This window comes from Lagopus leucura, unplaced genomic scaffold (genome assembly GCF_019238085.1).
Source record: "Lagopus leucura isolate 7727_CA_CO unplaced genomic scaffold, USGS_WTPT01 Super-Scaffold_73, whole genome shotgun sequence".
In the NCBI taxonomy this organism is placed as follows: Eukaryota; Metazoa; Chordata; class Aves; order Galliformes; family Phasianidae; genus Lagopus; species Lagopus leucura.
In genome coordinates, this window is record NW_024962252.1 from 2397758 (window position 1) to 2412640 (window position 14883).

A 14883-nucleotide genomic window follows, 5' to 3' on the forward strand; every position below is an offset into this window, starting at 1 on the left:
TGTTTAAAAACCATCTGGATGCGGTGCTCAGGGACATGGTTTAGCAGAGGGTTGTTGGAGTTCAGGTAGTATGGTTAGATTGCGGTTGGACTTGATGATCTTTAAGGTGTTTTCCAGCCTGAGCGATTCTATGATTCTATGATCTCCAGAGGCCCCTTCCAACCTTCTAAGGGATTCCATTCCTTCCTTCAGGGCCTCACCTGCTCTGAACCCCATTCACACCTCACGTGATGGAATGAGGCAGCACTCTTGTGCTTTGAGAACAGATTTATTGCTACTTTTTAAGCTTTTTTTACAAGTTGATGCCCAGTATCTCGTATTTTCAATCTGCTTTAACGCATTTTAGCATTCTGGGCAGCCAGGCTCACGCCGTTATCCACCCTCCTGGTGCAGATGCAAGACGTACCGCACCGAAGGGCGCACCCAGGCTTTGTCTGCCCCTTCCCTCCCCCGCGCTTCAAGCACACGGCTTCATCTCGCTCCTTCTACACACGGCCGCACGTCGCGGCTGAGAGCCGGGCGCGGCGGGGCGGAGCGCTGTGAGGAGGCGGGCAGCCCCACGGCCGGGCGGAGCCGAGCCGCCCTCAGCCCACCCCGCGCGGCCCAAGGCGGAAGGAGCGGCTCCGCCGCCCTCCGCTCGCTTCTCCTGCGGCCGCCCGGCTGCCCTTTTCCGCCCGGCTGAAGCACACGTCGGTCCGTCAGCTCGCTGCCGCTATGCTGGGTGTCGCGGAGCCGGCGAAAGGGGAAGGTACGTGCCTCTCTCCCCTCCCTTCCTTGCCCGCTCTCGTTTAGAGCGGGGGCGGCCGCCGAGCTGCCCGCCCGTGCCCTGGGGCTGTGCGGCGGCCTCGGTAACGGAGGGGCGGGAGCCTTCGTCCCTCCTGCTGCCCTGCTGCCTGCCGGGGCCGGGAGGACCACCCGCCTTACGTAACGCTGGGGCCAAGCCCTGTCCTGCAAACGCGTTCCACCCAATAGCGCTGGTTAGCGATAACGCATCCCTGTGCTCCCTTTATTTTGTGTTTTCCCTTTAGCTCACGATGGAACTTCGAGAAGCAAATCCTAAGCTTGGTTTCTTTTTCTTTCTAGAAAATAGTTGCAGTAACGCTGCTTGCAGGGCTTAGTGTCTTAGCGTGTGTTTCTGTGGACTTGCAGCTGTGAGTGATGCTCGTTATCTAAGCAGCAGGTTATTAAGGGACAGAATGGCCAGTGAATGAGAACAATACAATTATACGTACCTAAAAGTGAAAAGCAAGACGAGATGCTGAAGGTGAAGTGTTGTTTTTTATTAGAATAGTTCAGGTGGTTGGGAGGAGCGGAGCCCCACGCCCTGCTCCAGGAATCCTCAGTCAGTCTGGGTGGCCCCAGAGCATCACCATGGGCTCCAGGTGACACCTCAAAGGCTGATGCTGCAGTGGCAATGTGCCAGTGCCAGGCAGGTGGGGAGCACCAGGGCCAGGGAGCGATGCAGCTGATGGCGTGGAAATGGGTGCAGAGAGAAAATGGAGGTAATGAGGAAGCAGTATTGGAGGCATGATAGTTGTTGAAAGCTTTCCTTCTCTTAACCTGTTTGCTGTGCTTGCAAAGGTGATGAAGCATTTCCTTTTTTTGCAACAAAAGGACAGTATTGACGTCGTATCTTCAGGATAGTTGTACCTCTCAGGTGCTGCAGCTCCTCATTCACTGAGATGTGGTATGCTGCAGGCCTTCTGGGACTTTGTGATACACAATTAAGGTCTGAAAGTCCATTTGCATGGTCTTCTTGCAGCATCTGGTTATGATTGTGAGTGTCCTAGAGGCCTTCAAACATTAGGATTGTGATAGTTCCCTGTCTTCTCATGGAGCTTGCTTAAGATGCTCATGAAGGAGGCTGCCACACATTTGCAGGTCTGGATAAGTCCTGGCGTTAACAATTAATGTTTTCCATTATGGAATTTCTACAAAGGTTACGTAAAAGCATACGAAATCAGTGATCTCTCAAGAGCCTTTGGCAATACCCCATACAGATGGATGTGAAAGCTGAGCATATCCTTCTTTACCTGGCTCCGCCTTGTAAGTATTTACTCGGCCTGCAATAACCTACAGCTCAGGAACTTTAAAGCACGGGTACACTGAAGACCTAAATTTCCTCTGTGAATTTCATCTCCATGAACTCATTCTTACCTTGTACCCATGTGAAGCTCTGGTGTTCTCGGCATCAAGTTCTGTAGCTCAAATGCCAAACTAATTAAAGAGGCAATTCCATTCATTTTCAATTTCCTTTCTGCTTATTTTATATTCTTAATATGATATTTACTCCTCCTTAAATTCCAAAAGGTAATGATGAGTTATTAACTGTTCATTTCCTTCATATAATTTACAATTACATTAAGTTGTATATTGCTAATCATTTAATTAAAAAAAAAAAAAATCAATTCCATCATGACCTCCAAGCCAAACAGTTTATCAGTAAAGTTGACAAGACTTACATTTTTTTTTGGTAGACAGCTTTGTGTTTTTTTTTTTTTTTTTTTTTTTTTTTTTTAAGCAATGTTTTTTTTCTATTATTCTGATTTATTATAATGTTGGCACCTTAGCTGGAAACAGAGGAGGTCTTGAGTTTCAAATAATGTCAAGGTCATATTTGCCAAGTATTAGGAGCGAATTTTGATGTGTAAGTTTTAGCAGTGTTTTGCACATACTTGCACAGAAAACAGACAAGCAAGGTATAAAAGACAGTATTTGGTTATTAAATTTAGGCATGCTGTTAGTAGTGACTTAACTGTCTTTTCTGCTCTTAAACCACTGTGTAAGACTTTGGATTTTCATTAAAATGTTTGACTAAATTTGGTTCCAGTGCACATTTTGATGGTATTTAGATGTGCAGTAAGATTTAGAAACAGGTTACATGGGAGGAAGTCAGTCTAAATAAAAGAATATTCATAATAGAGAACAAATGTGTAACGTGAAAGGTCTGAATTAAACTGAATCTTAAGCTTATAGCAAACCTGGAATTCCACTGAAAAGCCACCCCAACTACACAGCAGATGAGTGCAATGAATGAGAAAACTATTTGTTTACCTAGGTGGATCTTCACAACTGCCTGATGAGGCTGTGCGTTGTGTAAGTGCCTTGTTTTGATTTATCAGGTAATATTGATGTGCCGGAGCTATGTCTAACCAGACATGCTGCAAATATAGGCATGGCAGGATTCCTTTCTTCCTTCCTAAATTCTGCTACTTTCTGCTACTGCTGTTAGCCATGCTGTTCTTTTCCTTTTCTGTCTCATCTCATGCTTCTGTTTACAGCTGATGTTCCCCTTTCCTTTATTTAGATGTGTCATCTACTTGAATTTTCTTTATATCTTCTATTTTCTTCAAGTATACTGATAGGAATGCGTTATGGAAATCTACACAATCAAATTTTACTTTTCAAAATACATTGGAGCACTAATTGGAAATAAAATTGTTAGGTGTTCACTGGGTTATTACTTCCACCTTTGATGAACATGTGCTTCATATGCTTGTGTTTGCACTTGGTTGTGTTACCAAGGTTTGACAGGAATGTTTTGGTGAGCTGGGTTCTTGTGCAAAATAGAGGTAAGTGAGTGATTGTGCTTGTTTTATGGATCAAGCTAGCACTGCTTCCAGTATGGCAAAATCTCTTGTTTCTAGAATTGTCAGTCTGTCAGAGCACAGATGCATGGAGAAGCTTTTCAGCTGCCATAGCACTTCCCTCTAGCCTGACTGCTCAGCTGCTGTTCCATCCACCTTGTTAGGATGATGAACCTCACCACTGCTCTTTGCTAGGGAGAATGTGGATTCTAAGACGAAGGTTAGTGCAGATGATCACAGTGTGTTATTGCAGTGACTCAGGAAGAGAAATAACGCTGTTTGATATTTTTCTTTGTTTATATGTCATGTTCATTGATTCTTCTTTATTTTTGTTGTCTTTTGCTCAGAGCTGCATAAGGCCAGTTTATTGTCATGCCTCATGGTGCCTTTAGAGCCTGTTTAGGTTAATAAATGAATTGGGAAGTGCTGCAGAAGATAGGCAGGAGGTGGTAAGCAGCAAACACAAGTAGAGAGGTAATTGTAGAATGGTGCTCAGAGAACAGTAAGTTGGCCTGCTGTTGGTAAGCAGTATTTTGACGACTTTGTTCTTGCTGGAAAGCAAGAAAAGCAGCAGTAGCTAGATGCTGGAAATGAAGGTGAGTGAAGCATTGATGCGAAGGCATGTAATTTGAAAAAATAAAATGAGAAATAGAAAAAAGTGTTTTGAATTCAAGCTTGTGTTAGAACAGATAAGGCAAAAATATGGAAGAAACATAAAGTAGCATAGTAAAAAGGAGTAGCTGTTCCTTTTTACTGTATATAAAAAGATGCATGCTTAGCAATACAGGGGGAAGTACAGTACAGGTAGGGGAAGCCAAGTGAAGGACAGCCTGGTGATAATTGAATGGTGTAGAGTTCTGGGTTTTTTTTGTTTTTTTTTTTCTTTGTTGTCAACTTGTATTCATTATGCTCTTTGAGCTCTGCCTGCTTAACAAGAACAAAGAATGTGTAGACCTCCTTGAATCTAATAGGTGAAAAAGGAGTTATTTTGACATTAGATGAAGTGGCAGATACCTTTTTTTTTTTTTTTGCTTCTTGTTAATGCTGCTGAAAGATGGAAGTTTCTTCAAAATCATGATTTTCAGGTGCTCTGGTTTAAAGAAATGAATAGATTACCATTACTTTAAATTTGTGCTTATTTCTTTGTTGCTGTTGACTGTTGTCCAGGCTACGTATATGACTTAAGCAACAATCCAATAGAAATGTGGCTTGCGTGGGATGTTTGAATTAGGATAAGAAATGAGAACTTAGAACTCTACAACTCCCTGAAGGGAAGTAGTGGTATAGTGAGGGTTGGCCTCTTCTCCCACGTGACGAGTGATAGGACTAGAGGGAGCGGCCTGACTTTGCAGCAGGGAAGATTCATTTAGATGTTGTAATGAGGGACATGGATTAGTGGGAGATATTGGTGATAGGTGGACAGTTGGACTGGATGATCTTAGAGGCTTTTTCCAACCTTGGTGATTCTAGGATTCTGTGATTCTGACATGTGCCTGTGGTCTCTCCTTCCTTCATGCTCCTCCTTCTAGATTTCTTTTTATGCACATGCCCTTAATTTTCTCTTTATTTCTTTTGCAGTGTGTGCTGCATTCCTCTTTTGCTGACTCAGTTACCTGTGAAGGCCCATATCATCTCTTCTCCAACGTAATTAACGTACTTGTTGCATTTTGAACATGCCCTGTTTTAGGTAGTGACATGTGCTGAAATTTGAATTCCATAGTGTTTCTTTTCAGATATCAATGGAATGGATTCTTACAGCTTTGTTCATGAAATGTAGCATTCCTACCTCTAACTTCAGCAAGTTACAATGCTAAATGGGGGGACTGTTTGGCCTACCTAGTAAGGGCATGGCTTTATCTATTTGAGCTCCAGGCAAATATAATGGGCTTTCAGTTGTGGACTGAGAGCAGCCCTGCAGGGAAGGACTGGAGGTGTTGATGGACAAAAAAAATGAACGTTAGCTGGCAATGTGCACTTGGAGCCCAGAAAGCCAGTGGTATCCTGAGCTGTATCGCAGCAGTGTGACCAGCCGGGTGAGGAAGGTGATTGTCCCTCTGTGCTCTGCCCTTGTGAGGCTCCATATGGAGTAGTACATCCAGGTCTGATGCCCCCAGAAAGAAAGATTTAGAGCTGTTGGAGCAGGTTTTCTGGAGTGTCAGAAGGATGGTCAGAGGGCTGGAGCATCTCTCCTTCAAAGGCAGGCTGAGACCTGGGGGCCTCCAGCCTGGCAAAGGCTCTGGTAAGACCTTACAACAGTCTTTCAGTACCTAAAAGGGGTCTAGACAAAAGCTGGAGTGGGACTGAATTGGGGATTGTAACGATAGGTCAAGGAATAATAGTTTTAAACAAAAAGAGGGGAAATTTAGATTAGCCATTAGGAATAAGTTCTTTACTCAGAGAGTGGTGAGATGAGACAGTGGCACAGGCTGCCCAGAGAAGCTGGGGATGCCCCATCCCTGGGGAGTGTTCAAGGACAGGTTGGATAGGGACTCTGGGCAACCTGATCTAGTGGGAGGTGTCTCTGCCTATGGCAGGAGGGTGGGACTGGATGATCTGTAAGGCCCCTTTGCACCCAAATTATGCTATGATTCAAGGGCTTTGTGAAGGAGATTCAGCACAAACAGAAACTGAGATCCTTGCCGAAGGGGAAGAGAGACCAAAAATAAAAACTAGTGTGTTATTACCAGAACTACAATGAAAAGTTGGTTTCCCTTGTCTATTCTGTTGAGTGCAGTAGACCAGTAGTTGATGCTTTCAGCTGTGACTGTTTTCTTAGAAGTTGTCATTGTGCCTTGCAGTCTTGGAAGTCTTTCATTTGCTGTTTTATGCTGTTGAAAATCAACACAAAGAGTGCAGTAGCAGTTTTATTACAGTTCATCATTTATGTTAACTAACAAAAACTCCATTTGATTTCTTTTATGTTGTGCTAAGTATGTGATGAACTCTGTTTAAACCAATACTCTCTGTGTGATCTAATGAGTGGTCAGTGTTAAGGTGAGCTTCCCTAATCCATTTCTCCAGGGTTTTTGACTGCTGTCTTCATAAAATAATTTTGTACCAGAACAATGTAGATATGTATCATTGTGGGTTCTAGCAGTGTTTTGTGATTTCTTAACTTCATACCTCCAGAACTCTCTGAAACTATTCATATTGGTGCAGTCTTTTTGGAACAAGTTTGATGGTGAATGAAGGCAAGAGGTTTTTCTGTTGAGGTTGCTCTGTTCATTATGTTAATCACTGGTAGACATTTACAGCCGTAGGTCCCCATTTCTGTTTGCAGCACTCAACAGAGGCATGTATTCCTGTTTTGAATCCCTAAAATCTGGACCTTTTAAAATGAATTCTTTCTTCAGCCTGAAAGAGGCTAGCATGGCAATTCTGTCATACAGCTAACAGAATTATACAGTAAAATAAAATGCAAAAATATTTCAGTTTCATCTGCCACTGACTTCTGCTGATTTCCTTACATAAAACAAGTCAAAGTTTGTGACGGATATTGCATCGTATTACAAAGTCTTTGACCCACACTTTTAATTTTTCCATAAAAAAATCTGACACTGTTTGGCTGTAGTTTGTCCAAAGCGATTCTTGATGAGATCTGGGCATCCTCATTCCAGCCCCCATTCATCACTGCAGGTTTCCTATCACGCAGTATGTCTGTTCCTTTTGCTGCCAGCTCTTAGCTGTGAGCGTATTCCTGTCTGCAAATCAAAGAGCTTGTGGCAGGTCTGGGTTATTCTGTTCTGGGGATAATGCTGCAGAAATTGTCAGAGCCTTTGTTTCTAGCAGTCAGCAAGAGCAATCTCACTACCTTTCTAGTTAGTCTTTTGCACTTTGATACTGAATTCAGTCACAAAACTCACCAATTAGGATGGTGTTTATTAAAAATAATAATAATAAAATTTGTAGAGTCAATCAATGGAATGCATCTGTTTCCATTCCCTTTGTTTTTTAGGGGGCTGACCTAGTTCAGAGACCTTTTTTCTGATCTATATAATTTATTACTGTCACCTATTCATGAAGCCCTCTGCTACCTTTGCTAGAATAATACAAAAATATTCTTTTATCCAGCTGTGTCTGAAAAACTTCCAGCAATAGAGATTCCACTATCTCTCAGACTTGTCATCTGCTGCTTTCTTAGCGATTAAGTTTTTCATAATGTGCATCTCTGGAGGCACAACTTGTGACTGCTGTTTCTTGGCTTACCATCTGTCATCGCAAAGAGAAGTTTGGCAGGGCTGTCTTTGTAGGTACCTCTCAAGTAGGGCTAGGCTGGTACTGGATTACAGCTTAACCTCTTTTTGGCTTCAGAGGAAAGTACAACTTTTAACTGTTAATCCTTGTCCTTTGGACATCCACTGTGTGCCTCTGCACCCCTATCGTCTTGTCATCTGATTGACTTTCTCCAGTCTGTGAATGTTGTGTTTGTAGTGAGGAATCCAAAACTGGACACAGTACTCCAGATGCATTCTCTCCAGCGCTTGAAGAAAAATAAACATGTCCATCAACCAGGTGGCTACTCTTGCTATTGCAGCGTTTGTACTCTTGGCCTTCGTTTTCCCAAGGCCGCGCTGCTGACTCATGCTCAGCTTGTTGTCCTCTTGCTTTTCCTGCAAAGCTACTCTTGTGTGCACCCAGCCTGTACTGCCACATTGCAGTGTTGAACTGTAGGTGTAGGACTTTGTTTGCCATTGGATTTCATGTGGTTTCTGTCAGGCCAACATCCATTTGGAGAGCAACACTGTCTAGAGGCAAAGTAGTCTTTTGTTTTGTTCAGCACACAGCGTCATGAGGGGAGCACAGGGCATGCACTGATCTCTGTGATGACAGTGATGGGACTCAAGGGAATGGCAGGTGGGTATTAGGTAAAGGTTCTTCACCAGAGGGTGGTTGTACCTTGGCCCAGGCTCCACAGGGCAGTGGTTACAGCCCCAAACTGCTGGAGTTCAAGGAGCAGTTGGACAATGCTCTCAGGCATAGGGTTTGAATTTCAGGTGGTTCTGTGTGGAGCTTGGCATTGGACTTGATCCTTGTGGGTCCCTTCCAAGTGATTCTTGCTCTGACTTCCAGACTGGTATCATGCACAAACCTGCTGACAAGTGCTTCATAGCACATTATCCAGGTACTTAATGAAGACGTTGAACAGTATTGGCTCAATATTGATTCCTGAGGGATGTTGCTGCTAAGTTTTTTTTTCTTTGTTATGTTCTTTTTGTTTAGCTTTGTGTTATTTTTCCCCCCAACAGTACCTTATAGTCTGCTTGCCTAATCTCCATCTTGCTACTCTGATCAGAAGAATATTGTGGGAGGCAGTCTTGCTCAAGGTACGCTAAGCAACATCAAGATTTCTTCCATCAGCCATTGAGTAATTTGTCTCTTTGTAGAAGGTAATGAAGTTATTTGGACAGATTATGCCAAATCCTTTTCGTATGCTCTCAGTCATGTTTATGTGCTTACAACTTTGGGAGGATTTTCCTTAGTGGCTCAGTGAGATCTGAGGTGAGGCTGACTGACCTGTAGCTCCCTGCATCCTCTGTCTTGAGCAAGTGCATGATGGTTGCCTTCTTGTAAGTTTTGAGCACTTCTTCAGTCAGTAGCAAAAAGGATAGAGAGTAGGCTTGTAGTAATCATGCCAGCTTCCTGGACACCCTGGGGTGTATTTTACGTACTTTTGTGAAGTTGCATATATCAAGTCTGCTTTGCTGTACCCTTCTCCTTTACTTTGGCTCCAGCACTGCTCTCTGGGGCTTATTGTTGTCCTTGGGATTACCACTGTCCCTCTCACTTATGTAGCATTCTTCAGAAGAGGCAGCAGCCTGTTTGTCCTGTCTTGTGACTGGGCAATTTATAGGTGAAATTTTTAACAGCTTACTCTGGTTATGTTATGCAGTGCTAGGACAAGTTCCTTTCATCAAATGGTATTTAAATGCAGATTGTAAATGTTGTTACCAAGCGATCTTTCAAATCCAAGTAATTACAAGCCTAAGTAACACTGTAGGATAGAGTGATTAGTATGTTATGAGAACAACTGCATAAGTAATGAAGAATTGTGCATGCAAAGGAAGGTTGTTTTTTGCTTTTAGTGTTTTACTTTGGAGTCAACTGAAATAAGGATGAACGTTGAAGAGTCCTAGCTGTGTGGCAGCAGCCATCTACTACTGCTCTGAGTGTTCTCACCCAATGCAATGGCAGTAGATGGAGTCCTGATCTGTAGTAAAACACCTGAGTGTACAGATCTGTTTGTAAGTGCCTTTGAGTATGTCAGATGTGTTCAAGGTCTCACAATAGGCTTTGCTGAGTAGAAGATCGCTTGCTTCATCCTAAGGTAGAAAAGTATGTGTCTCATAGCTGTTTGGGAATCAGTCCATGTGCTGCAACATAGGTCACTGTATTCTGTAATAGGAGTTGGCTTTCAGATAGATACCCACATCAGTGCTGTGTTAATCTAGGCTTCTTGTTCTTAATCTATAGTTTCTTGGTTTTTTTCCCAGTTATTCTACGGGAATATGGAAAGTTATGATAGCAAAGAGCCAGATATGTAAGTATTTGCCAATCTGTTATAACAGTGTCTTGTTCTGTCTAACAGCAAACATGAGATCAGTGTCAGAAGAGCCAGTACCATTGCACGAAGAATTTATCTACTGTTGTGGAGCTGCTACCCATGTTTTAAAGTGTGGGCCCTGGAAAGACCTCTCAAAGGATGAAAGTAAAAATCTACCCAGGCTCTTGTTCATGATTATTCCTGGTAAGTGTCTTTTTGTTCATTTTAAGTTTGGAAATGTGATGATTTGGAATAGGCACACTCAATTTCAGTATCAGAAATGTTCCTGGATAAATCTGGCACACAAGTGGCTAAAAATCAGTGGTATTGGAATGATGAAATTTCTTTGTTGGATTTGAATTAGTACTGTAGAACTGTAATCTCAACAATAAGTTATTTGTGTTTCTGTTTAAGATAAAACTGAGAAATTAGAATGTCTCAGTTATTTATACTGTGGTGGTTGTTTGCTGACAGCATCATATATTTTAGTTGCACTCTATTTATTTATTGTATGTGAAAGTGGTGTTGCGATGTCAGCCTTGTGCAAGCTGTTGTTTGAATGCACTCTGCTGTTTGTGGGCCAATGTGTGGGCTGCTCTTTGCTTCATGGTGAGATGGTGACCGGATCCCATTTTTCAGTCTTTACAAGATTTTGGAAGCACCACAGAATATTTTGTTACTTTCTTCGGGCACAATGATTTTATGTCTTTGCCTCCTGGAGTTTACTAGGAGCATAACTTTTCACACAATCACGATGAAGTTTAAACTCTTGCTGCAACTGAAAAGAAGAAATAAGGCTCCAATGAGTTAATCACTGCTGCTTTATGGGAACAGCTTTTTAAGCCAGATGCTGTGCAGAGTACCTTTTATTACAGCGATCTATCTGTTTGGATCCAAATGTGTGAAACAGTTTTCCAGAGGTTTAAGTTATGAAGACAGGCTGAGGGAGCTGGGCTTGTTCAGCCTGGAGAAAAGAAGGCTGCGGGGTGACTCATTGCTGCCTTTCAGTACCTAAAGGCAGCCTACAAATAGGATGGGAGCTGACTCTTTGAAAGGGTAGATAATAGCAGGAAGAGGGGAAATGGTTTTAAGTTGAAGGAGGGAAGGTTTAGATAAGATGTCAGGAGGAAGGTTTTTACTATGAGAGTGGTGAGGTGCTGGAACAGGCTGCCCAGAGAGGTTGTGGATGCCCCGTCCCTGGAGGTGTTCAAGGTCAGGTTGGATGGGGCCCTGGGCAGCCTGGTCTGGTATTAAATGGCCCTGCATGTGGCAGAGGGTTGGAGATTCATGATCCTTGGGGTCCCTTCCAACCCTGGCCATTCTGTGATTCTATGAAGTGTGAGTTAATGTTTTTTGATTGTTGGTTTCTTACAGTTAAGGCATTTCTGGAAGGCCTTAAATGAACAGATAAGTTTCTTTATCCCTCAGGTTCTGGAGCCTTGGTTTGTCTTTAAGTTATTTTGCTTGAAGTGCACCAGGACGTGCAGAACTTACAGACTCTGTGTTTATCATAGAAAACTTGTCTGCAAGAAAATGGAGTAGCAAGGCTACATGAGTCTTGCTTCCCACAGTATACTTCTATGGGGATGTAGCATTTCATATTAACTAGATAGATGATCAGAGATAAACATCAGAAGAATATTCAAAGCATTTCTGTAGCAATCTGCAAACTTGTAAGCAGCTCGTGTATGTTTTTACTCTAATTTCAGAACTGTGTTGGAGACAGAACTGGGAGTTTTTTCACTGAGTGAACAATTAAAAATAATGCAGCAACAAGAGCTACGAAGCTGCAAAGTAGCTAGATTAGAAATAATTGATGATGAGGTTGTTTTCTTGTAGCCTAGCCAGCCATTAGAGTACCTAGCTCCTCAGCTTTTCCTCCTACTCCCTTGGCCTCAGTCACTGTGTAGTGCCATGTGTTATGTCCTGTTAAGAGAAGGGGACTCTTTGCTAACACAGAAAGCAGAAAGGCAAAGAACTCTTCACAAGGAGAACCTTAAAGATGAGTGGCAGTGTTGTGGATACTGTTTCATTTACTGTGCTCCTCTTTTCTAACAATTGTAAAATAAGCAAAAAGCAACAAAGGTGGTTTGTTTTTTTTTTCTCATTATAAAGCTTATTTTGCTTGATTTACAGTAAGTATTTATCTTCAGATGATAACAGTATTTTTTAATGTAATGACTTCAATCTTTCCATCTTAAGCTGACACTGAAGTTGTGTTTGAGTAGCAAATATTGATATTCAGGAACGCAAGGATCCGTGTACATAGAAGTGCTAAAAACAGTTCCAAGAATAATCATTCAACAAATATTATGTTTTGAAAGCCAAGTATTTAAATGTTTTAGAATCACACAATGATTTTAATTCCCTCTTCAATCATGATTGTGTGTTTTTTTCAAGATGCTGCTCAGCCCTTGCTACCCGTTCTTGGAAATCCTGTTTGTCACTTATGTCTGCTTTGCTCTTGATTTATATTTCCACACCAGTCTCTTCCCTTAAACTTTCCTTTAGATTTGCTATTGGCCTCCTTTTGCTACTGAACAGACTATATTTTGTTTCTGATTAAGTTATTGTGTCTGGGTGTTGCTGTGGATAATGCCTCACTGAAGAGCTAAAAGCTTCTCGTCTAAAGAAAAGAGATTTCTACATCCAGGAGCTGGTTTTAAGAAACCAAACCAAACAAACACTTCCAAATACTGTGAGATGCATTTAAAAACTGATTTTTGACAGCATTGCTACAACATCTGAAATGCCTAATGCTTTCCCTTATAACTGTGTACTTTCTTTACTGAATTCTTAAAGGGAAATTTATATTAATGGCTTGTGATTGTCTCTTCTTCACTCCCATATCCATACCTGCCTCCTGCAGTTCGTTTTGGAATATGATGAGTCAGGAAAGAGTTTGTTTCTGTTCCCAGGGTGTATCTTGGTGTTGCCTGAACGTCAGTGAGGGTGTAAACTCAAAAAGCCATCAAAGCAGGCAGAATGTTTTCATTGATTTCTAACTTGTTTGTTAATACAAAAGAGATTCTATGTTGAGTGTTATGGCTAAGATACCAATATAGTTTTGAATGGTTCTTCTAACTAATGGTGAAGAGTCTGGAGAAGAGGAGGCATAGTAGAGACCTCACTGCACTCTATGACTTCCTGAAGGGAGGTTGTGGAGAAGAGGGATTTGGCCTCTTCTCCCAGGCAACGATCAGGACCCGAGGAAATGGCCACAAGTTGCACCAGAGGAGGTTTAGGTTGGACATGAGGAGACATTTTTTCTCTCAGAGAGTGGTCAGGCACTGAAATGGCTGCCCAGGGAGGTGGTGGAGTCGCCCTCCATGGGGAAGTTTTAAGGAAAACCTTAAAATGTTGCACAGTATCAATGGGAACAGTGTTGCCCTCTTCTTTACCTTTGTTTATTTTCTAGTAAGATGTAAATACTAAGTGCTTTTCAATTCTTCTGAATAGAAGGGTGTGTTGTTTTGTTTTTTTTCCCCTCTCTTGGTATCTTTGCTGTCCTGTAAAAGAAGTGCATTATTTACTGGCTCTCTTTAGGGAAGAAGCCATGTCGTATCTGTTGTACCTCATCTGTAAGTGTGCAGTTCATCTAGTAATATGCTATTGCTGGTTGATATTTAATTCAGAAACTGGGTCAAGAGAAATGGCTATTTAAGGCATATTTGCCCTGAATGACTTGGTTTATACTCTGTTTTTTACACGTATTGCTGTGAGATGATTGCCAAGACACTTATGGTTACAATGCCACAGCTTCTCATTGGAAAAACAAACAAAAATTTCCTTTTACCTTGGCATTGTAGTGAAGACAAAACTACAGTGATGTTATCTTCGTTTTGGATACCCAAATTTGGCAGTCAGTCCAGTCACCCAAGTTCCCTGCTGCAAGTGCCATGGGACTGGCTAGGAGCTAGCATCACGTAGTGCCATTTTGCTTCTCATAGATCAGATGTTTGGTGGGTTTTTTCTTTTTTTTTTTTTTTTTTTCTGTTCTGTTATATACTTTATTTTTGGCCTTCAAGGACATTTATCTGCCTACACAAAAAGCACAGCTCAAGCAAGGATCTGGACACTTGGGCCATCTGGCAGCATATTCGTATACCTAACAGGAGTAGATAGCGTTCTCCTCATGATTCTTGAAGTATGAAATGCAGAACCCTCTAGAGTCCAGCCGTTTTCACACTTGAAAGGCAGGTATCCCTAATTCAGATTCCTTATGGAATGAAATAATGAAGGACAGAAAGGGAAAACTGATACAGTTCAGTGAGAGAAACACCCAGCCAAGGGCAACTCTCACTCAAAAAGCAAATTGCATGCAGCCAGGTGTTCAGTGGCTGAGCATGCCTGGTCCTGCTGTATGTGGTGCATTGTTCTGTGTGTTCAGCTCATCTGGCACATGCCTTTCCAGTTTAAACAAAATCCATGCATATGATTTCTGTATCAAAACAAGACTTGGAGGGAGAGGAAGAGAAGAATGATGAAATCCTCAACTTCTGACAGAATCTTGTCACAAGATGCTTGAGAGTAACTCTTATGCGCTTGTTCTTGTTAGTTGGATTTCTCTGTGATGTGAAAGATTCGTTTTTGCCCTGACTTATTTCTTGAAAAAACTCAGGAGAGCCAACTCCACAACAGTTTCATACTCTGAAGTCAATGGAAAATTTCCCACTGAGTTTGGATTGAATTTAACTGTGCTTGAAGCAGTTGAAATGCACGATGTTCAGTGGAGTTCAGTCTCATGCCACAGCA

At 42.1% G+C, this 14883-nt stretch overlaps 1 protein-coding gene across 2 annotated transcripts in view; it reads left to right on the forward strand.

The window, feature by feature from the left end:
- Nucleotides 1-603: 603 nt before the first annotated feature.
- Nucleotides 604-14883, forward strand: part of LDAH (lipid droplet associated hydrolase) — a 106730-nt gene continuing 92450 nt past the window's right edge. Inside the window, exons 1-3 of one of the 2 annotated variants that reach the window (XM_042891683.1) lie at nt 604-748; nt 8834-8911; nt 10174-10332. In XM_042891683.1, coding sequence (XP_042747617.1) covers nt 10179-10332 — 154 coding nt within the window. In that variant the 5' untranslated portion in view covers nt 604-748; nt 8834-8911; nt 10174-10178. The remainder of the gene's footprint in view (nt 749-8833; nt 8912-10173; nt 10333-14883) is intronic. The other variant, XM_042891675.1, reaches the window with a different exon arrangement.